The 24,218-nt window shown below is 36.1% G+C and overlaps 1 protein-coding gene across 3 annotated transcripts in view; it reads left to right on the plus strand.

Moving 5' to 3' along the window:
* The window catches only part of ATP9B (ATPase phospholipid transporting 9B), a 152,942-nt gene that overhangs the window by 20,901 nt on the left and 107,823 nt on the right, over nucleotides 1–24,218 (plus strand). For all 3 annotated transcript variants that reach the window (XM_087707339.1, XM_087707337.1, XM_087707338.1), the window contains exons 3-7: nucleotides 5,078–5,228; nucleotides 8,000–8,113; nucleotides 10,038–10,146; nucleotides 14,960–15,018; nucleotides 21,808–21,859. In XM_087707339.1, the coding sequence (XP_087563465.1) occupies nucleotides 5,078–5,228; nucleotides 8,000–8,113; nucleotides 10,038–10,146; nucleotides 14,960–15,018; nucleotides 21,808–21,859 (485 nt within the window). The remainder of the gene's footprint in view (nucleotides 1–5,077; nucleotides 5,229–7,999; nucleotides 8,114–10,037; nucleotides 10,147–14,959; nucleotides 15,019–21,807; nucleotides 21,860–24,218) is intronic.

The raw sequence follows: 24,218 nt of genomic DNA on the forward strand, positions 1-24,218 counted from the left end.
TAAATTTTGATTTTGAAATTATCTGTTATCAAGCCCCAAGTTCAAACCAAACTGAATACATATTATATTGGGTTATTTGCTCATGCAGAAATCTAATGAAATCATTCATCATCATTTGTCTTAATTCTGCCTAGTTTTAGCCTTGAATTTAATTTTATAATGAAATTTCCACAATTTATAATTTGTAAATTTAATTGTGAAATAAATTTATAAAATCAAAAATTAATTCATATGAGAAAAAGAAACTTGTCATTCAGATTCTATAAGCCTGTATGTTCCAGGAAGTACAAGGCAAATGCAATAGAAACCATTTGGAAGGTTATTATGCTTTAAAAATTATTCTGAACTATATTAATATGCAAATTCCATTGCCTCTTTGAAGCAGCTGTGTCTTTTTTCAGGCTTTCATTAAGGAATTGACTTCTTAAAGCTCTCAAGTGAGCAAGACTATTCCCTACAGATAATTTTTGAAACGTTAGATTTGCTGTTATATTTCAGCCAAGATTATTACTACTCAGTACAGTATTACTTTGTCCTAGTATTATAACTAAGGTGACCAGACGTTCCGCTTTTGGCGGGATAGTCACGCTTCCTCACAATTTTTCCCGTGTCCTGCAACGTTTTAAAAAAGTCCTGGTTTGAGTGGACGAAAGGGCATCGGCAGTGCAGCCAGGACCCGCTGTGCGAGGGCGAGGGAAGAGCAGGGCGGGGCCTGAGGGAAGTTGGAGGCAGGGGGCTCAGAGGGAGGGGGAGCCAAGATGGCGGTGGCTGAGGAGGAGGAGGTCTCGCGGCTGCCACCGCCGCCACCAAGGAATTGCAGGATGATAGTGGCTGTGCGCCGGGAGGACGGCCTGCAGGGCTAGAGGCTGCGTGGCAGGTACTGCCGAGCACTGACTAACAGTGTACGCAGCTCGCCTCGCTGCCCGATGGAGGCTGCCCCGCTGCTGGCGCTGCTGCGCCTCTGCAGCGAAGATGCCACCGCCACCCCCGCTGGCTCTTCCCGCCTGGACACCCGCCGCCCAGGAGCTGCCTGAAACTATCCTGCCCAACCACCAGCTGCACCGCAGCTGACTCGATCCGGGTGGGCTGGAAGGCTTTGGGCGTCCGGGCGGGAAGACTCCAGGATGACTGAGAATCCCCCCTCGAAATTATTCCGTGTTATTCCAGACAGGATAGAATATTGCCTTTTCCATTTTCTCCACTCCCCCCAATGGCGGTTAAGAATCGGCAAAAATTTGGGGTGTGTGTCTGTGGGAGAAAGAAAAGAAAGGAAAGGAAAAGGAAAGAAAGGAAAAGAAAGGAAAAAAGAGAAGAAAAGGTCTTTTTCTTTCCCACGGTTGTTTCTGCGGGGCCGCTTGGAGGCGTTTTCCCCACGGCGCGCGCGCTCCTTTAAAGTTGCGGAGAGAAAGCGAGAGGCGAACCCCACTTCTCTCCAACGTTCTGAAGCACGTAGGGGAATCGCTGCCCCGCTCAGGTTTTGGGAGAGTGACCAAGCGAAGGAGGGGAGGAGAGGGGAGAAAAAGGGGTTTGTTGTAGAGTTGATAAAGCTTTAAGAGTTTGGCAGCGAGAGGATTCTGAATGGATCCCGAATGATCGGGACTTGAAACAGCTCTATTACGTCCTGCTTTTTGTGGGGGAAAGAGAGAGAAAGAGGGAGAGGAAAAAAGTTTTGGGAACGGCCGTAGACTTCCTCCTCTGGATCCTGGAGCGAAGCGCGGAGAACAACACAAAAAAAGTGTTGGGTTGGGGTTTTTTTTGCATACTCTAATTTTTGTCTCTCGTTACTGTTTTCAATTCAATTCTTTTTTTCTCCAGTCTTTTTTTTTTAAACTGAACGCTTCTACCTCCACCCCTCCTCCGCCGTCTGCCCTGAGGAGTTTTGGAGTGGAGGGGAGGAAGAGGGTTTGAGGCGCAGGGATGGAGGTGGTCACCGCCGAGTCCCCCCGCCCGGGTTCCGGTGGAGAAAAGAGGACGGGAGTGGGTGGGTGGGGGGATCAGCTGTCCAAGACGGCATAATCCCCCGCTTTCCAAGCTCGCAAAGAGCACAGATCTCTCCAACTCTTTCTTGCTCTAAGCTCCCTGCGCCCCGCTTCCCAACCATTCCCTTTGCACTCAGGGAATTTGCAATGTGCGGTTGCCGGTCAGAATTTGCAAGATGGTACATAGTTGTGAATTTTTTCCCTCTTCCCGGGGCAGGGTATCCGGAGCGGGGTCGTTCCAAATTTTGGCAGCCTTTGTCAAGTTTTATTTTATTTTTTATAAAGCAAGTTCCGTCGCTTTAGGTGGGCGGAACTGGTTAAACCAGGTGCAGCCCTATCTACCTACCCAGGCTGCTCTGCCCCCTCCCCCAGTTGTAATCCGTCTGACGTGATGGAGTGGAGGGGCTGCTGCTTTACAGGAGCTGCCTACGGTTTCTGACAGGTTCTTCTCTCTCCCAATTCCGCCTAGTAAACCTATTTCAATCCCTTTTCTAAACGGTCGTGAGAACAAGATTTCACGATGAGGTGGTTTACGTGGAAGAGTTTCCGAGGAAATAAATAAAAAGAAATTGCCAGGCATGCTGAGTTCGACGGGACTCGAACTCAGGGTGGGAAATGAACGTCTGGGCTGCACGCTCTTTGCTGCGTCCCCCGTTCCTATATAGTACATCGATCTAGAATCTTTCCTGGTTCTCTGGTTTTTCAGCATGGATTTGTCCCCCTTTGGCTTAGCAGCCCTTGAATCTGAGAAGCTCCATTATGTGAGCTTCTGATCTCCATGGTGTTAAGAGTGTTTCCTTCTTCCAAGTCTATCCCCAAAACCTGTTGTAGTAATACCTTAATTACTACAACAGGCTTAATTAAATTCCCATAACTCTTTCCCAACACTGGTTTAACAGAGAACATTGGAAGTCCTATTGAATCCAGAGGAGGGGAGAGAGGGGGGGGGAGTGTTTGCACAGGAGTGGGGATTTTCTAAAAGTCCCATTGAATCCAGAGAAGGAGAGAGGGGGGGGAGTGTGTGCACAGGAGTGGGGATTTTCTAAAAGTCCCATTGAATCCAGAGGAGGGGAGAGAGAGAGAGAGAGAGAGAGAGAGAAAGAGGGAGTGTGTGCACAGGAGTGGGGATTTTCTAAAAGTCCCATTGAATCCAGTGAAGGGGAGAGAGAGAGAGAGAGAGGGAGTGTGTGCACAGGAGTGGGGATTTTCTAAAAGTCCCATTGAATCCAGAGGAGGGGAGAGAGAGAGGGGGAGAGGGAGAGGGAGTGTGTGCACAGGAGTGGGGATTTTCTAAAAGTCCCATTGAATCCAGAGGAGGGGGGGAGAGAGGGAGGGAGGGGGGGAGTGTGTGCACAGGAGCGGGGATTTTCTAAAAGTCCCATTGAATCCAGAGGAGGGGAGAGGGAGAAAGAGGGAGTGTATGCACAGGAGTGGGGATTTTCTAAAAGTCCCATTGAATCCAGAGGAGGGGAGAGAGAGAGAGAAAGAGGGAGTGTGTGCACAGGAGTGGGGATTTTCTAAAAGTCCCATTGAATCCAGAGGAGGGGGGGGGAGAGAGAGAGAGAGAGGGAGTGTGTGCACAGGAGTGGGGATTTTCTAAAAGTCCCATTGAATCCAGAGGAGGGGGGAGAGAGAGAGAGAGAAAGAGGGAGTGTGTGCACAGGAGTGGGGATTTTCTAAAAGTCCCATTGAATCCAGAGGAGGGGAAAGAGAGGGAGGGAGGGAGTGTGTGCACAGGAGTGGGGATTTTCTAAAAGCTCCATTGAATCCAGAGGAGGGGAGAGAGAGCGAGAGAGAGAGAGAAAGGGAGTGTGTGCACAGGAGTGGGGAATTTCTAAAAGTCCCATTGAATCCAGAGGAGGAGTGTGTGTGTGTGTGTGTTTGTGTGTGTGTGAGAGAGAGAGACAGAAAGAGACTATCACTAAGTGTTGTAGCTTATGATTCTTGATGAATGTATTCTTTTTTTTTTATGTACACCGAAGACAAATTCCTTGTGTGTCCAATCACACTTGGCTAATAAACTACTCTACTCTACTCTACTCTACTCATTTCTATTTCAATTCTAATAAGGAGTTTAGCTTCTCTCTCTTGAAAATGTAAGCTAGCATAATGCAAGCTAGCTTTAGCTTTCAAACAGTTCATTTAGTGACCAAAGTTACAATGGCATTGAAAAAAGTAATTGATGACCATTTTTCACACATAGCGACCATTTTTCACACTTAGCGACCGTTGAAGCATCCTCATGGTCACGTGATCAAAATTTTGATGTTTGGCAACAGATTCATATTTATGATGCTTTCAGTGTCCTGGTCGCCTTGTGTGACCTTTTGACAAAATATAAAATTTTTAATCAAGCCGCCCCGCCCCCGGTCAATGGTGTCCCTCTTTACCAATCTGAAAATCTGGTCACCTTAATTATAACTAACAGCCAGGTTATAAATGGCATTGCATATACAGGAACTTTTCACTTCTGTTAGCATTGTTTCATGCTCTGAAACACTGACCTAGAAAATTGTAAACTTTTTGAAGTAGTTATAAGATGGAAGGAAAGTAGAAATTTCAGAAATCCATTGTATCTGTCTCAATGAATCTCTTGTGAGCCAAGGTTAGTATCTTTTTAACTGTGGTATTGGGTTTTGACTGACTTGATCAAGACTGGGAAATAGCTTATACTGACAAAAACCTTCTCTAACTCTGTGCATAAAACTTGCTTTCATAGTTATGTTTTGGTTTATTTGATTAGCTAGTTTGATTTCTATCCCTCCTTTCCTTGAGCAGATGACAGAAAATGATTACCTAAAGTCACTGAATAAATTTCACTACCTAAGGATGGACTTGAATTTGTGTGTCTCTGCTGTTAGTCCAACACTTTTCCAATATCAAACTGGCTTGCTCCTCTTTCAAGAAAACACTTAGAATAACATTTTAAAGAACATTTACTTAATTTTAGCAGAGTGAGTTCTCCACTGTATGCAATTAAATGATTTTAGTCCACACAAGAAAACTCCAAGTAATGTTTAAGATGTTGTAAGATTTCTTCTTGTTGAAAATTAAAGACAATGGCTATGTCTCTTTCTTCCTCTCCCCTCTTTCTGCAGTTGCTGTGATTGGCTTATAAACATTTGCCGGAGGAAAAAAGAACTTAAGGCACGCACAGTTTGGCTTGGATGTCCTGAAAAATGTGAAGAAAAGTATCCAAGAAATGCTATAAAAAACCAAAAATACAATGTCTTTACATTTATACCTGGGGTAAGACAACCTAAATATGAAAAATGTATTTTACACTATTATTACATGATATCTATGAACGTCTAGTTGTATAATCTTTCTTATAATAGTTTCACATTGAGGATTTTTTTTCTTGTACAAAAGAGTTAATTTAGAGCAAAATGGAATTAGGGGCTGATTTCGGTATTTAGTTTTCCAAAACTGTAAATCTGTTTTCAAAAGAAATAACTTATGTAACAAATGAAATATTGTTGGTGATTATAGCAAATTTAACAATCTCTTTTCAAATCAGTGACTGATTATATCTTTATTTGGTGTGCAGCATAGCACTAAAAACAGTTACATTCCAACAATAAGTAGTATTGGTGTTCTAAGTTATGTGATCATTTTTAGCTAGGTCTTGCCTATATATTTGGTAATTAATATTTTGTACCACCAGTATGTATAAATAGAAAATTCCTCAATAACATTTTCAGCTAAAGACTATATGAACATTTCAGATGCGTGGCTTAAGCTGTTAGGAAGAAGCAGAAAAATAGATTTTAATCTAATTTTAAGTATGTATTTAAATCTGTATAAGTAAAATGTATATGCTCCATTTTATATATTAGTGAAGATATAACCAATATTCAGAACTCAAATTGACCAAATTTGTTTTCTAAAATGGTGGTAAAAACCATTCACATGCTCTTATTTAAGAGTTTCTTAAGAGTTAATTAACCCTTTTTACAATTGTAAAATTGTATGTCAGAGTAAGATTTCAGTTGTTGGTTATGAGAGAAAGAACTTTTTCCCCCCTTTGTGTCCATGAGTAAAGTAACCCTCTTTTAAATGCAGAATAAATGGTTGCAAAGCTCATTTTCCAGTATGGCTAGTGGTACAGATTACAAGAAAACCCATAAATATAGTAATTCCTTTTATATATGAAAAGCATATATTGTACTGCCTATTATGTGTACTATAGGCGTATAACAAAACCCCTTATTAAGTAAATCCAGTTTAAAATAACATTCCTGTCCCTTCAGATTTTGTTTTTGCTTATTATGGTTTTCAAGATGCAGAATTCTTTTCAGTACTGACAATAATAATTTGTTGTAATACAATTTGTGCAAATCACAAAAGGGCACAGTTTGGCGTTTTTTGTTCTTTGACTAATTTCACTAAATTCTATTATGACTTTAGCATTGATTCTTTCGATAGTTAGTCTTGTACTTTCTAATTTAATATTTGACTGAAAAGTAACTCTTAAGGGAGAGGTGTTTCAATGAGTATAAAATAAACAGGCTATTATATACTGTGCCTTTTACTGCAGTAATAAATTGCTTTGTTTTTTTGTTGACAAGAATGCTGCGACTTTCAAATCTTAATTTCAATAAGAATGCAGATTTTCTAATTGTTATGCATTGGTTTTCTCTCCACTACCCCTACTTACCAGTGCTATTCAACTAACTGTCACGTGCATGAATATTTCTAGTACTCCTCCCCCCATCCTTATTAGAAAGAGAAAAAAGAGTTAAGAATGTGTTTTCTTTTGAGTATTAATGTCAACTGTTTTCATGCAGACAAATATTTTCATCTTTGCATGAAACCTGCATTTTGTGTATTTATACTTAAAGGTCATTAAATATATATTTAGTCATTGATTACTATAGTTAAATGCACAATGTGTATTTCAGTGGTTTAGGCAGAATCCTAATGCCTTTAAAGATCTCCCTTGATTTGTGAACACCTGTTGGCATACCCAGATGCATTATTAGCCTTCGAATATTTTTTTCTTAAAACTTTTCCTTAAGAAATGGAGCAGTTCGAAAGCATTTTGTAATTGCACAGTTGGAATCCTATTCTGGCTTTAGTATGAATACCAATTACTGAGCTATTAATTGATGCTAACTGAGATTTTAAATTAATTAGTGGTGAGGAAGAAAATATTGTTACCCTGCTGAGATTAATTTATATGAGAATTTAAACATTCTAGAAGAAAATAATTATGTTTCATTGTAAATATAAACACAGTATTACTCCAGCATAGTTTTTAGCTTCTGCTTGTAGTTTAGTTATAACTACTAAATCAATTTGACTTTCCTTGTATTGAAATTTCCATAATATGTTGGTTTGTCTGAAGCTTACATTGATTGCAGTGTGTTCCACCCACCTACAGTCTTTTGGGTAACAGTCTTTATTTTCATAATAAAAATGGAAATGTATTTAAAATCAATTACAGTATTAACATTTTTTCTAAAGGTAGTTAGGGATAATGGCCGAACAGAGTGACAAGTTATATAATGCTAATTTTATAGTACAATAAATTCAGAGGAATTATTTTGTGTCACATACTATTTTCTCTTATAATTGTATTCTGTATGGAAAAAAGATGTACTTTTCTTTCCTGTATCCATTATTTTGGTTCTAATAGATATACAACATTAGAGAAAAGTGGGATATGATTTTTATTACATTGGTTTCTTGAATAATAACTAGATGCAAGCTGTATGCTTAAAAGATTTTTCTGTTAGAAAACCACTATTTTCTGAGCCCTATTTATAAGGCAGATACTATCAACTTTGTAAGTTTGTAAGAATCACCAAAGCAATCTATGTCTGGTTTTTTAATGTTAAAAATGGTATATAATTGATAAATATTAATTGTCCTAGATAGGAGGTAAACTCTAGGTAGAATTTACTCCTGTCGATCTCCTTTAGGCTAGAAGAAAGTATTCAAGTCCTAAATGAAGCACCACCATAGTAAGTTACGATTATTGCCATTTTATGGTTTTCCTGTTTCTTTCACTCTAGGTTTTATATGAACAATTCAAGTTTTTCTTGAACCTTTATTTTCTGGTAGTCTCCTGCTCACAGTTTGTACCGGCATTGAAAATAGGCTACCTCTACACCTATTGGGCTCCTCTGGTAAATACAAAAGCTGTAAAAACTATTTTGTTTCTTTAGATAATGAGCAGGCTAGATTGCACATGTCAGAGGGTCAGAAGATTAAGCCCTCACTGTTAATGATTGAGAGATCAGAAGTATCCTTCATCAGCTTTAAATTTTTCTTCTTTTTCTCTTTTGGATTTCTATTGTCCTAATGTGGCCTCCAAATATTTTGACCTTATGGGAAGGGGATAAATGGGTTGGCCAAAATATATGAAGGACACTAGTTTGCCTGGGTTGTTGCTTTGACTGTATTTAGATGAATGTAATCACTAGCATTCCTCTTAAAGCTAACACTGTAATTAACATTCAACTCACTGTAACCATGGCAATAACCTTTATATAGATTGGGGTATTTGAATGAGCTGGGGGAATGGAGCACATGAATCTGTGAGGGAATGAGGGATGGGGTAGCTTTTGCCTCTTAATCCTTTAAGCATAATTAATATGGATTAAGACAGTTTTTAAAAGTGTCTTTTAGGTAAAGTGTACTTTGTATGCCGAAAAGAATAAATTTAATTCTTTAATTAAATTAAGTATTTGGGGGAAATACCCTTTTGAGCTTAACCAAAGTTGACTAAGTAAGCTGAGGAATAGGCAATTTCAACCCTTCTAGAATCACATGGATATATACATTCAAATCGTGGGATTTTTATTACCACTCAAGAGGGCTTTGGGTAAGATGTTGGGGCTAGCAGATAGTTAGTGCATTCAGATAGTTCTTCATTGAATATTCTTAAAAGTACCATATTAAGAAGCCAATTTTGTTTTGAAGTTTTCAGTGTAAATATAAATTCATTTGATAAAAATAACAAAGATTAGGGAAGCTGTGAAGAAAAATTTACATTACAAAGCTTCCACAAAGCTTTTAATATATTATTAAAATATGTTTAATTATTAATCTTATTAATATATGTATTTCAGCTCAAATTGTTAGATTCAGGAGACTGTGGATTGAAGTTGTGAATTGAAATTAAAAACATTGGGATGAGAATTAAAATTATTTGATTCATGAGACCCCAAAATATAACCTGAGTATTGTTAATGCTATCGCTAACCAGAAAAGTTGGGTATGCAGGTTAATTATTTAATACATTTCTATATACCAGTTGCTTATTCCTAGCTATGGCAGGAATCTTTTCAGGCTGAAGAAACAAAGGTTACATGTTTGTTTGGAAATGCCATTGATTTCTCAGAATAAGAGATTACGTCTGTTAGTGACTTCAAACAATAGGTTATCTATCTTAAAGTTAGAAGCAAAAAAATATTTTAAAAGAAATAGTCATATCCATATTTGTTTTACTTTATAAGGAAACACACTAGTCAGTTTTTAATCATATGTTTCACTATTCATTGTGGAGATCAGGAGATGGTTCAGACATTATATCAAAATCATTGTTTGGCATTATTTATTTTAGCCTTAGACACGTATCTTGTCTTCTTCATTTTAGGCAGGTAGTATTTTGTTATTTAATATGAATCCAATTATTTTATGGTGTTTTTTCTTAAGATTGTTTAATCAGGATCAAATTGTGGGACAACACGAATAATACTTGCTAGTTTATTTTAAGCATGGAAATAGGAGAGATGGCAGAACTCATTTGTCCAATGTCTTTACCTGCCTTAATCAGAGAACAGGAAATTAAGACTTGCTATTATATTTGAGTCATCCCATTGTTATAGATGTAAATTATTTTGAAGGAAAGACATTCTGTCAAATAATATCTTTGTACTTTTGTATAGATACGATTAGATTTATTGGTTAAACTCAGATTTTGATACATGCTTTAAAATAACCTTTAAAACATCTATTGAAATAAATATAGTCCCATGGTTTTCAAATTTACTCTATTTTAGTGGCAATATTTTCCATTTAAGAAACTGTTTCTTCTATTTTAAATAGGGATTTGTTTTGGCTGTCACCATTCTGCGGGAAGCAGTTGATGAATTTCGTCGTTATAAACGAGACAAGGAGATGAATTCTCAATTATATGGCAAACTTACAGTACGAGGTTAGCAATCATTTTTTAATATAAATCCTAGGCAACATTCCTACCGTGTAGCTTCTATTATTTACAGTTAAACCAAGTTTGCATGATTTTTGATATACAGTATATCACATACAGCCTTTAAGCAATGTACTGTCATCTATCTAATGATTGTTAGCACTAAGGATGATCAGCCTTAGGCAGAAATCAAAAAGAAGTGCTTAGCAAACTGATATAAATTGATCATATTTGCCAATGGACTCCCTTCAGTAAGATAGATCACAGCTTGTTCAGGCATGGTTGATACCATGAAGGGAAATCAACAGATTATATTTCTTATATAACTAAAATAAATATTGCATACTGAGCAATGTCACTTTAGTTGAGTATTAAGAAATCGAGTTCATCATTATTGAATCAAATATTGTCATTCTGTTGATGAAATAGCTTATTTGTATCACACAGCTTCAAATCTGTTCCATCTTAGGTGCAGTTTCCATAACTCTTCTAGAGGTTTAGAGTTATGAAAACCCATTTATTAGTAAGAATCGTTTTTTTGTGCAGTGGGGGATTTTGAAGAATATTGCCAGGGGGTACATGAATGCGTGTTGCTGCTAAAAAAGCAAAGCTTGTGAAATTATTTTAAGAAATGCTCCCATATTACAGTGACACTTAATACTAACACCATTTCACTATTATTGCAGAGCGCATATGGCAATTTTATACCTCCCTGCTACTACAACATATAGTGTTATTTAGGTTGTGTGCAGCAGCACTTAAAATATGTCAAAAGATTACCTGGGTCACAAATCAGTTTTAATGAGCAATTAGACCATCATTATAGAAAGTTTTATATTATGATAGATACGTTTATTGTGTTTTTAATGTCCATTTATTGCCTTTATTTTTCCTTTTAGGCTTTTACATTTTTTTTACATTTTTGTTTTATATTTTACATTTGGTTTTATATTTTATAATTTTTTAATGTAACTTTATTTTTATATTTTTTACATTTTTAATTTTTATTTGTAGTCCACTCTCCTCTTGCTGGTTTTTGACTTAATTAAAGGTTGATTGATTAATGCAAAAATGAATACACAGAGCATAATTATTTAACAACTATCCCAATTTATTTGTAAAAAATACATCTGAACAGGATTGGTCTGAACAGATCAATAAGACAATTTCTTAAAATTTTGGGTTGGGTAATAAAACAGAGATGACCTAAGGATGAAATACAAAACTGAATCTTTTGATAAAATTTCCTAGGAAGAAAGCAAATCAAGGGGGGGATATTTTTAAACAACATGGAGAGTTATTTGCTACATGTAACATTTCATTGCAACAGGTTATCATTCTAAATGTGTGAGCAATTAGCTGTTAACTGACATCACAAAAATGTTCACTATTGCTTATATAGAGACTTTAGCTCTTATTCATATTGCCTCGCTGATGCTTTTCTAAAAAAAATGTTGATGAGGATAGAAAATTATCTTTTGATTGCTTAATAAAAAATAAATAAATTAGATTACACATTAGAACAGTGGTTTTAAAAAGTTCCTCCCCAAAAACAATCAAACTGGACCCCAAAATTAGGTGAATTCTTCAGAATTCCTGCCAATTTCACAAAATATTTTGATTTGTATGAAAAAGCATCAGCTTCATGAAATTATATACAGGGATCCTTTCACAAATAGATTTGTCATTGCTCCGACTTATCTAATATTGAATAGCTATGGCAACAATTTTGGATTTGCTTGGAAACCTTAAGCAACATTGTAAGTTTTTATATAAACTTCATGGTTTTATTAACGTGTAAACTGCAAAATTTATTACTATAATTCTTGAAGTTCTTCAATCAATTCTTGATTGAGAGTAAGTAACTATTTCATCTTGACTAGCTCATCAATACACATGACTTCCTCTTGGTTCTGTCTTATATTTCTATCACACACATTTCTTATTGCTTCAGTTGCTTGATCCAGATTTCAGAAGCTTATATTAATATAGAAGTTGTGACATATTTTTGTTACATGTTTGCATGAGTGTTTATATTACCATCTTTTTTCAAACTATAAGACACACTGGACTATAAGATGCACCTAAATTTACAGGAAGAAAACAAAAAAAATAGTTTCTGGCCTCCACGCGTCATGTTTTTACCCTCCCTGACCCCCAGAAGCACTCTGCAGTGCTCTGCATGGCCCATTTTAGCCAAAATGAGCCCTTTTGGGGGCTCCCAAGCCTTCCATGTGTTGAATTTTCACCCTCCAGGCCTCCAGAAGCACTATGCAGTACTCCATATAGCCTGTTTTTGCCAAAAACGGATGCGTTTTCATGGAAAGGCAGGATACAAATCCCAAAATTTCAACAATGGGAATTTTACAGATCATGTCTTTGTTTTGATTAATTTATTTGAAGTATTTATGCTACATTAAATTTAATAGCTACAGAGACCTAAAGGTAATGAGCAAGGCCAAGTTATAATGATTCTTTGTAGTGTGTGCATGTGTGATTATTTTCATTGTAGAAATATTCTGCTGTATTCCTATAAGTTGATTTTATTTACACTCATTCTTCTTTTTGAGCCGTTCATGTGTAATGAATTATGATAAGCACTTAATTGTGTTCTAGTTGCACATAAGGCTTTAGGCAAAGGCTTGTGCCTTGGTGGACCATAAAGCTTGAATATGCAGCTACTTCTGACAGCTTTGGACTTTTTTATTGGCAATTACACAGATGGTGAAGAGTGTTTTTAGTTTGTGAGATGTGTTTTGGAGGAAAAATAGTTTACAAAAATAATTTATGCAGTGAATAGCATTTGATAGTTTTCCAAATTATCCTTTCAAAGTTATAATGTATATTTTGTTTTCTGAAATGGTATCCAATGATTACTTTCTCTATATAGATAAAAAGCTTGTTGATACCTTAAGGTTTTCCTACATATAATTGCTAATTGCTAAGGCACATTCTACAAACCTCACTCCAGACAAGGAACATGAATAACAGTAATATGGAATTGTATGTTCTCGCCAGATGTATACATTGTGTGAATAATATCTTGATATTTTATATAATACCTTGATGTAGATATTTTTTTGTAGGCAGTATTTCACATTGCAAAAGCTTGTTCTTGTAGTCTTGTAGAATGCAAGCGCTTTCTGAGAAAGAATAGCAAATTGTTATATTGCTATTTTGAATTATAGTTCCAAAAGTGGATGTGACATCTTCCCAATATTTATTTGTGACATAGAAATATAGGCCGATCATCAACATTAAATTCATTTGTCTTCTTGGAGCAATACTTAAGATGAACAAGAGGATGTTAGAGATGGGATAGCAGCTTTGATATACTTAGGTAGGAATTATTTTTTAATATTAAATTTAGGCACTCAAGCTAAAAACAGAATTTTAGGATTTCAAATCAGCATTTGCTTGAAATCTGATATAATATAAAGGATAGCTTCAGATTTCAATGTATGAAAGAGAAATAGGAAGGAAATACGTTGCAGCTGTTAAATTCTGGCAACATTAAACAATAAATTCTTGTGCTTCTACAGGAAATATAATACAGCAGTTTTAATATTATTTTCTGAAAAATATCAGAATATTGAAGTGCATTTATTCTAGCTATAATTTATAATTGAGATAACTAAATTATTATTTACATTTATTTTTAAAATATCCAACTCACATTCCCAGATCATTTAAAAAGAGCTACTTGATTTTTAGGAACGTGGTGGCTCAGTTGCTAAGACACTGAGCTTGCTGATCAGAAAGGTCAGCAGTTCAGCGGTTCAAATCCCTAGCGCCACATAACGGAGTGAGCTCCCGTTACTTGTCCCAGCTTCTGCCAACCTAGCAGTTTGAAAACACATAAAAATGCAAATAGAAAAATAGGAACCATCTTTGGTGGGAAGGTAATAGCGTTCAATGTACTTTTGGTGTTTAGTCATGCCGGCCACATGACCACGGAGACGTCTTCGGACAGCTCTGGCTCTTCGGCACTGTCTTCTAGAGTTGGCAACAACTAGCACATACGTGTGAGGGGAATCTTTACCTTTACCTAATAAGATCGATTAAGAAGATCATGTAAGAAGACATGTATTACACTGAGCTGCCTAACACACAAATATAGGAAATCTTCAATTTATGGCCATGTGTTTAACACTTGTTCAAAATTATAAGTGGCTGAAAAAAGTGACATGACTTTTCCTCTCACTACTGGATTCATTTAATGATCACATGATTTGCCTATTGACTATTGTGGTTCATTAAACGACTGCAGTGGTTTGCTTAACAACCACAGCAAACAAGGTTATAAAATCATTTCAAATGATTCACTTAATGACAACTTAGCTACAGATGTCCCTTTCCTTACTACCAATTGTGGCATACGTTGTGGGCTTTCTAAACTTCTTTTATTTTTTAATTTGCCAAATAATTTTTTTTCTCAGCTGATAAAATTATCATGTAATTTATTTCAACAGCATGACAACATAACATTTGGATATAGTTTAAAAGTAAGAAAGAAAAATATTCTTCTTCAGTGTCAATATTGGATATTGATAACATCTAAAATGTATTTAGAAGAGTAGCAGGTTATTTGATGCTTTTGAATATCCTATTCTTTTTTCTTGTTTCTTTGTTAGATTGTAGTACTTAAATTTAATTTTTAAAATGAGTCATTAAACTTTTAAGCTCTTTTTTCTATGTTAGCTTAATAATTCAAAATAAATTCTGAAGGATAGAATGAAAGATAGAAATAACGTAATGGTTGAAGTTCTGTGTTGTTGAGATCATTGTTTATATTGATTAATTTCTTCTTTCTTTAAAGGTAAAGTGCAAGTTAAAAGCTCAGACATTCAAGTTGGAGACCTCATCATAGTGGAAAAGGTTACCTTTTTTTGGTTAATCAACATTTTAAATGTATTTTTATGTTCTTTTGTCCTGGACATTACCTATCCATTGTTATTTCAAACTGCCCTGTAATCAAGATTAAAATGCAAAATTGACAGTATTTTGATGACAGTCATGTATTTTGCAAACTTACAGTGAATTTGCCCTGCATGGTATCATTCTCTTTTTTTCTCCTCAGAGAAAAATGATATCAAATACGGTAGCTGCATATGTTGATTAGAATAGATTTTAAAACAGAATTCAAAGAAATGTACAGCTTAATTCATTTACGTGATCCGTCAAAAGCGCGGTCCACAAAAGCGCGCTCGATGAAAGCGCATATTTGACGTCATCACAGCGTGACAAAAAAAATTAAAAATTGAAATAAAAATAAAATTAAAGCAAGCCGATTCACATAAAGGTAAGGGTTAGGGTTAGGGTTAGGTTAAGGGTTAAGGTTAGGTTTAGAGCGTTAGGGTTACATTTAGCGTTAGGTTAAGGGTTAGCGTTAGGTTTAGCGTTAGGTTAAGGGTTAGGTTTAAGGTTAGATTTAGGGTTAGGTTAAGGGTTAGGTTTAGCGTTAGGTTTGGGGGGGTTAGGGTAAGGTTTTCGCTTTATTTTTACATTTATCAATCACAGCGCGATGTTTTCGTCGCACTGTGATGACGTCACGTACGCGCTTTCATTTTGTCGTCCGCGGTTTTGTGGTGGAACCATTCATTTATGGGTATAGAGCTAGGTTAAACTAAACTATTGAATTGAAATTGAATGGAAAATGTTTCCAGAATGCATATATTACCCATCTATGGTTCTCTTTAATTGTCTGTAAATGAGACATCTTAAAACTAAGCCCACTAGTATAACTAACTAGTCAATTACCGCTTCAGTGTGACAGTAGGAGTAGAAGACAATAAAGCTGCATAACCAAGAAAAGTTGTGCAAATAGACCCATCAGAAATGTGAAATCAATTTTCATTAAAAGAAATATTCCTGTGCATTTCTCACATCTGCTTCAGAGGATCAGATTTAAACATGAATTCAGGAATTCATACCATCAACAAATAAATCCTGATCAGCAGAACTTCAATGCAGCAAATAATACAACTTGAAAAATTGAAGATGATTGTTTTGGCTTTATACAGTTATATGTAAAGCTTTCATTTAAGTTATATATACATTTTATAAATTATAAATGTTTATAAATTATACATATATGTGACACATAAATTTAATAAGGCATTATTTAATATATTTCTAATATATTATCTTATATACTAATATTAATCTATAAAATACTTAATTTGCCTCACTTTAAGTAATGCAATATTAGTAGCTTTTCTGAAGGTCTCATAATATAGTCCTAATGTGTCCTAATACAGTCACGTATTTTGACATATGGGTGAGGGATTTCATTTATGTTAATTTTAATTGCATATAGCTAATGTATTTAATTAGCTAACAACTCCATGAAGTGAAATGTTTAGTAATCTTTAAAAACCAAGTAAGCTGCCAGTAGCAGTTAGTATTAGATCCTTGTCATTTGATTTCTAGGCCTATCTTTCACAAAGACAGAGTTGATTTTTGCAATTGGCAAGAATAGTCCCAGCTTACCTGGGTAAGTAAAATTACATTTTGGGTGGCAGAACAGAATCTGTTGCTTTCTGCAAAATAATCACCACAAAGCAAACTCTGTCCCTTTCATATGTCTGTGTGTCAGTGCACATACAGAAGGGTTATCGTTTGTGTCATATTAGGCTTAAGATACTTAAGATACAGGCTTAAGATACAGAAGGATCTTGACAAACTTGAACATTGGGCACTATCTAATAAAATAAAATTCAGTGGTAAAAAGAGTAAGGTTCTACATTTAGGCAAGAAAAAACAAAATGCACAGGTACGGTATAGGTGGTACCTTGCTCAATAGTAGTAACTGTGAGAGGGATCTTGGAGTCCTAGTGGACAACCATTTAAATATGAGCCAGCAGTGTGCAGCAGCTGCCAAAAAAACCAACACAGTTCTAGGCTGCATAAACAGAGGGATGGAATCAAGATCACGTGAAGTGTTAATAACCACTTTATAATGTCTTGGTAAGGCCACACTTGGAATACTGCATTCAGTTTTGGTCACCACGATGTAGAAAAGATGTGGAGACTCTAGAAAGAGTGCAAAGAAAAGCAACAAAGATGATTAGGGGACTGGAGACTAAAACATATGAAGAACGGTTGCAGGAACTGGGTATGTCTAGTTTAATGAAAAGAAGGACTAGGCGAGACATGATAGCAGTGTTCCAATATCTCAGGGGTTGCCAAAAAGAAGAGGGAGTCAAACTATTTTTCAAGGCACCTGAGGGTAGAACAAGAAGCAATGGGTGGAAACTAATCAAGGAGAGAAGCAACTTAGAAGCAACTTAGACAACTGAGGAGAAATTTCCTGACAGAACAATTAATCAGTGGAACAGCTTGCCTCCAGAGGTTATGAATGCCCCAACACTGGAAGTCTTTAAGAAGATGTTGGATAGCCATTTGTCTGAAGTGGTATAGCGTTTCCTGCCTGGGCAGGGGGTTGGACTAGAAGACCTCCAAGGTCCCTTCCAACTCTGCTATTATATTGTATTGTATATTAACTCAGTGTTGCTTTGTCATTTCCTCCCAACACAAGACCTAAACGGTGCTGGCTTTCCACATTAAGTAGGGAACACACATAAAGAGTTTCTGATTCTAGAATAATTGTTCTTAACAACAGCATGTCAGCAAAAAATGAAGAAGCTGTTAAAGAAAATACCTATATGTTTCAATCCAAATGACCTTTCAATATGTCAGCATTGATTTTTACACTACAGTAGTTGTGCTTAAAGTGCAACCAGCTTTGTTGCACTTTGTTTTCTCCTAAAAATGTGAAGGGTCTTTTTTGTCCATGTTCCTATCATTCCCACCTGTAAAATTTCTAAATTTGTATACAGATAGCCCCCCCCCCCTTAATAAACCTAATTGGTACTGGCAACTCCACCACTAACAAAGCAATCATTAAGTGGGAAAACATGAGATTATGACTCTCTTTCTTAATGGAATAGTCATTAATGAGTGATCAATTATCAAGAACTCCATGTACAGTGTGATGTCCCATCCAAGGGGATAACCTGGTCCATACTGGCTTAGTTTCAGAAATGCTGTAGATTCATACGCTTCTAGGACTCCATGCGAGTTATTTTTTACTTTAACAAATATAAGCGTGAAGGAGACTTATAATCATTGATATTTTGGTAGAAAAACAAATATTTGAAATATGTAATAGACGTGAGGGTTTATTTTGATTGGTATCTGGAGACTTTAATGAGGATTGTAACATTAATCATGTTTGATGTGTGGGAAGTGCATTTTTGTCAAAGCTTCATCTTGTTAACAGGCAACAGTTTTAAAGAATGAACCGGAGTTGTGACTAAAAGGTTTATGTCAACATTAAAAGAGAAGCTGTAAAGATGTATAGTTAATCTATATAAAGACAGAGCATCTGATTTTATGTTTGTCATTTAAGGAATGATTTATTGACTTCTGAAGTTGCCTTTTGCCTTTCCTCTCAGTTTTTGCAGATAGTGGGTTCCCAAGTATTGAATATACCATATAGCTCCTATTCTTCACTAAGATTTATATTTTTGCTGTCCTTTTTTCCACCTTGATATATAAAAGGCTTCCTGTTAAATGTGGGAAGGGTATGTACAGTTTGAGAATATGTAATAAAAGTTTATCATTTCGTTTATTTTTTTTTAGCAGAAAAAAATAACAAGATTCTGAACTCACTTTTCTGATGTTTCAGTTAATTCTTTAGACAATTGCATCGAGGATTTAAAGTAGCCTGGCAACCTTAGATAACTGAAATAGAGAATCCAAAATCATTATCATTCACATCATTTCTTTATCCTGCTGCCTGAGTTGTCACAACTATAAAGGGACTAAATCAAATTTAGCTAAGCAAAATTTAAATAGTTATCTTAATTGCTTCAGTTTTATCACCTAAATTTCAAAACTGTTAAAAAAAAAAATAACCTAATGTATTAGTATCTACCATTACCTTCAAGTCACTAGAATGCCTCTTGGAGGAACTACATCTCATTTTAGTACCAGATTACTACTCCATGATTTCCAATCTCAATCTACACTGTTTGTTTATAATAAACATACAGTATTTTTTGGAATATAAGACGCACCTTTTTTCCTCTAAAAAGTGGCTGAAAATCTGGGTGCATCTTATACATCGAATACAGCATTTTTTTTTTGTCTCCTGAAGCCCTGCCCCTTCACCAAAATGGCTGTGCATACCCTTATGGAGGCTTTCAGATAGCTGCTGGGGGCTGGGGAGGGCAGAAATGAGCAAAAAATGGACCGTTTCCCCCCCAGCCCCCAGCAGCACTCTATAAGCCTCCATAAGGCTATACATGTATTATTTTTTTGACAAAAAAACAGGCCCGCGAAAAATGGGCCGTTTTTTTGCTTGTCCCCCCCCCCACAGGAGCACTCTGCAAGCTCCCCCAAGGCTATTCATGCCTTTTATTTGAAAAAAAGGGGGCCCATTTACGCGAAAACGGGCCGTTTGGGGGAGGTTTGCAGAGTGCAAAAACTTTTTTTCCCCTTTCGTAAAGCTTTTTAGTTAGAGTGATTGATGAGAATTACATTGATCAAGTGCTGTGCTAGCAGAAACAAGTCTTAGGTTGTCAGTGATTTTCTTCTCCAGCACATGGATAAATGCACCTGGAAACATCTACCTACCTACCTACCTACTCTCTCTGCCTCCCTCCCTCCCTACTGTATTTCTCTCTCTCTCTCTCTCTCTCTCCCTCTCTCTCCCTCTATCTACCTATCTACCTTCTTACTTTCTCTCTCCCTATCTACCTACTGTATTTCTCTCTCTCTATTCCTCTATCTACCTACCTACCTACTCTCTCTCCCTCTCCCTACCTACCTACTGTATTTCTCTCTCTCTATCCCTCTATCTACCTATCTACTCTCTCTCCCTACCTACCGATCGTATTTCTCGCTCTCTCTCCCTCTTTCCCTCTATCTACCTACCTACCTACTCTCTCTCTCTCCCTACCTACCTACTGTATCTCTCTCTCTCTCCCTCCCTCTATCTACCTACCTATTTTTTTTTAATTTGCCTCTTCAAAACCTTGGTGTGTCTTATACTCCAAAAAATACGGTATGTATTTTCAAGGCAGAGAGCTTTCTCCAAATTCTTTTGATTGTACAATCCCCTTTTAGAATTTTAGATTAGCATTCTAGATTTTTTTTATACTAGTATCAAATTTTTCATTTTGCCCAAGGATTTTCCTGTTGTATTTGTTGATTTTCCCTTCGTTTCATTAGGACTTTGTGTAATTTTTATTATATATTTGTATTCTGTTTATGATCATATTGTATTCTATCTAATATCTGTAAAGACGTAGGGCAGTATAGAAATATTTTTATATAAGTGAAGGACTATATATTATAAACTTTCATATACACTGTAAGTATGAAATACTTAAGTATTAAATACTTACATATATTTTAACTAATACTTAAATCACTAATTGAAAATAAGAGATTCTTTTTATAGTATTTATTAGTCTTAGTGTGTACTTAGTGTATCCTACTTTCACCTCAACATGTGCATGATTGTTGAGCATACATAGTTGTTCTGCAGAACATCCTTGGCAGCAAAAATCACTATGTAAGTTGTGTCTCTCGTCTATTGAAGCTACCAGAGTTTATGTCTGTCAGGTACAAACAATCAGGTCTGGACAGGAGGAATTCAATTAACTTCTTTAGTGCTCATGCCTATTTCACAGGAATATTCCCAGACAAGCAGCTTATACTTGTACTAGACTAAAAAGGTTCAATGGCATTTGGGGGGAAGTGTGTATGACCTTGTTCTCTTGTGCCTATGGAAAGATTCCAGACTAATTCCCCACTTGTCTCCTCCCCATGGCTGAACCAGTCTCCCTCCCTCCCTCCCTCTCTCTCTCTGACATGACAGAAAATAAAAGAACTTCCATTATTTGCTTTTTAGCACCATTATGCAGGGGTGTCAAACTCTGTTTCATTGAGGGCCACATAATAGTTGTGTTTGACCTTTGGGGCTGGGGTGGGCATGGCCTAGGTAGGTGTGGCCAGCTTGTGTTGGGGGCATCTGTGGTGGCCTGAGTGCTTGGCCAGTGAAAATGGGCTCCCGAGCTCTATTTTCAGCTGTGACGGCTTCCTGCCACCCTCTGCCATTGAAAATGGAGCTCAGGGGGGCCGCACTCATCCTTCCCCGAGCTCCGTTTTTACTGGCAGAGGGAGGCAGGAGGCCATTGCAGCTAAAAATGGTGCCTGGGAGGGCCACACGCGGTCTTGCCGAGCTCCATTTTTGCTGGCAGAGGCACTCGGGCTGGTATTTTGCTGTTTCACCCCTGCCATAATGGCTTCCAAAGAAAAGGTGCTTGTTTCCTTCCAAGTCTCAAGATATTGTTGTAATTCAAGGATTAAGAACTTCTTTTTCACATGCTTCATTTAAAAACCTTTATTTCTCACTCCCTCTCTGAGGGAAATGAGCAGATAAAAAGTATGAAATATAAATAAATATAAAAATAAATAATTAGTCATTTATTGTTTAAAAATCTGATTTTTGAGTGGTAAATATATCTCAGCCAGTTAAATGTTAGTGAAGCATTAATCTGAATAAAATCTTAATTGCTTCCACGCTTCTGTGAGATATTTTTGGAGAATTATATAATACATTGAAACACTTTTGGATTTTTTTTACCCCAACAGAATCAACGAATTCCATCTGATATGGTATTTCTAAGAACTTCAGAAAAAACAGGTATGTTGTTATTTTATAGTCTCAGGTGCTTGAGACATTGGCCTCAAGTTTCTAAATAATGATTTCTTTAGCTAATCCTGGTTGATGTTGACTGGTTATGAACAACTAGCTGCGAGATAGACAAAGATTATTTCTTGTTCCATTTTTTTTGGCAGCAGAAGTATCTCCCTTGCCATGATAACAAAATCACTTCATTCTGTCAACTGAAAGAAATAAAAAGATGTTCCGTCCTTTGCTTTGGTAGGCTGGAACCATGAACTTCTTCAAAATTTGTTTTGATCACAACTTGGTTGTAAGACCTCAAAATATTTGTATATATAGAACAGCTTCTCCTACCTCTATGTCCTCCAAGTGTATGAGGAAATAATCCATACTAGAAGCCTCGATATGGACTATATGGATGGAGGTTTCTAGGAGTTAAGACTGATGTATCCGTAGGTTAGGGGAAAATTCCAGATTTTTTCAAAGCCTTGCTCATCAACATCTGGCACTGTGCAAGTCATGTGGCCTCTTCAATGTACTCTGTTCCAAAGTCTAGATTTCTTCTGCAGTCCAAATGATATTTCGGAATAAAATAAGCCACATCATACATAGTACCATCTACTTTTAAGTACAGTTGCATAGAAATGAGCTGCTGATAAATTAACATTAGAATACATACAGATAGTCCTTGACTTACAGTCATAAGTTGTGACGGTTTGTATAAAACAAACCATCACCTGGCTGATTCAATTTTACTTTTTGTGGTTGTTAAGTGAATCACCATGATCATTAAGTGAATCCACAGACTTTAAACATACAGCCCGGTTGTTAAGAAACCTATTGTTTACTATGGGGCATTTTTGCCCAAAACCAGAAGTAAACGCCGGTATTCAGCAAAAACGGAGTAAATTGCAGTCATATGACTACAGGGTGCTGTAAATGGCCACAAATGCAGGCTGGTTGCTAAGCACCTGCAAGGCAGTCATGTTGCTGTGGGGTGATTGGCTATCAGAGCTTTGAAACCAATTTGTAAGTACCTTTTGTGGTGTCTGCTGTAACTTTAAATGGTTGCTAAGTGACTGATCATAAGTTAAGGACTACCTATATAAAAATATTAAGTTATGTTTTTATACAGACTATATATGTTCAGAAATATAGAAAAATATAGAATATAGAATGAGATATTTACTGTTGCATAATAACAGGTAGATAGTATCATTCTTGATAAGAATTTTGAAAGAATGATTTGCTATTAGTAACAAATATAAGCCAATTTAATGGGGCTACTTTTTAAAAATATATTTGTATGATTAAAATAATTGTATTTCAAAAATTAATCATAACTCTTTAATTATTTTATGCATGTTGTAATTGTGACTGATGAATAATATTTTGCTGACATTAAGAGCTTCATGTAAACTCTTCCCATTGTTATTTAAATATAGTTTAAACATATTAAAGAAAATTAACTTGATTTTTGTTTTATATTTATGTGTAATGTGTAAAATATTAAAAGCAGGATTGAAGAAAAATTTTCCCAGTTATAATTATAGTTCATTATGAATACTTCCTTTATTATGGTTTCTCAAATTAAGCGTTAATTCTGAAAGTACAGAATCCACTTTGTTATAGATATAAGATTTTTCTAAATCTATTTAGGTAAAATGTCCTGCTGATTTAACAATTCTATTTAATTGTTTTACTGTTACACCTTATAATTAATTGCAAATTATTGTTTGGCACCTTTTTGCAGAACAGATTTGACATTTTGAACTTCTGAAATTACACAGAAATGTGGTATCACTTTGCTGTTCAGCCATTCAGCTGAAATGTCACTTTCTATCTCTTTCCAAACGGACTGCTGCAGAATAATAAGGCTGTAACAGTTGTGGCACGTGTTCTGAACATTCCTATTATGTTTAGAAACCATACATTCTAAAACCTACCTGTCTTGAGAGGAGAAAAAAATGTTGAGAAATGTATTGCTATAGAGAATGACAAATGACTAGAGTGAAGTTTTGCACATACGGCCAAATAAACTTTTATCTTCAGGGCATGAGTGACTGCCAACAATCTGTCCAAACTATTTTAATCTGTTCCCATATCTCAGTTCCTATTCTGGTTTTAACATTTGATTTAACTTAGGCTAACCATGTTTTGACATCTATCTCGAGCCACCGAATGCTATTGCTTTTCTCTGTTTCACCTGTTGTTTTCTACATGAATCCTAATAGAGTAAGATTAATACAATTGTAAATATATCAATAAAAGCTTATTAACATGTCTATGATCAAAGAACTGGCATAGCTAAAGGGCTTATCTAAAATCAAAGAAGTATTTGATTTTAATTGTGCCTCTGTTATAATTCCACTAGATT

Source organism: Thamnophis sirtalis, unplaced genomic scaffold (genome assembly GCF_051295495.1).
Source record: "Thamnophis sirtalis isolate CommonGarterSnake01/CBP01778 unplaced genomic scaffold, rThaSir2_p1.2 scaffold_2, whole genome shotgun sequence".
Lineage (NCBI taxonomy): Eukaryota > Metazoa > Chordata > Lepidosauria > Squamata > Natricidae > Thamnophis > Thamnophis sirtalis.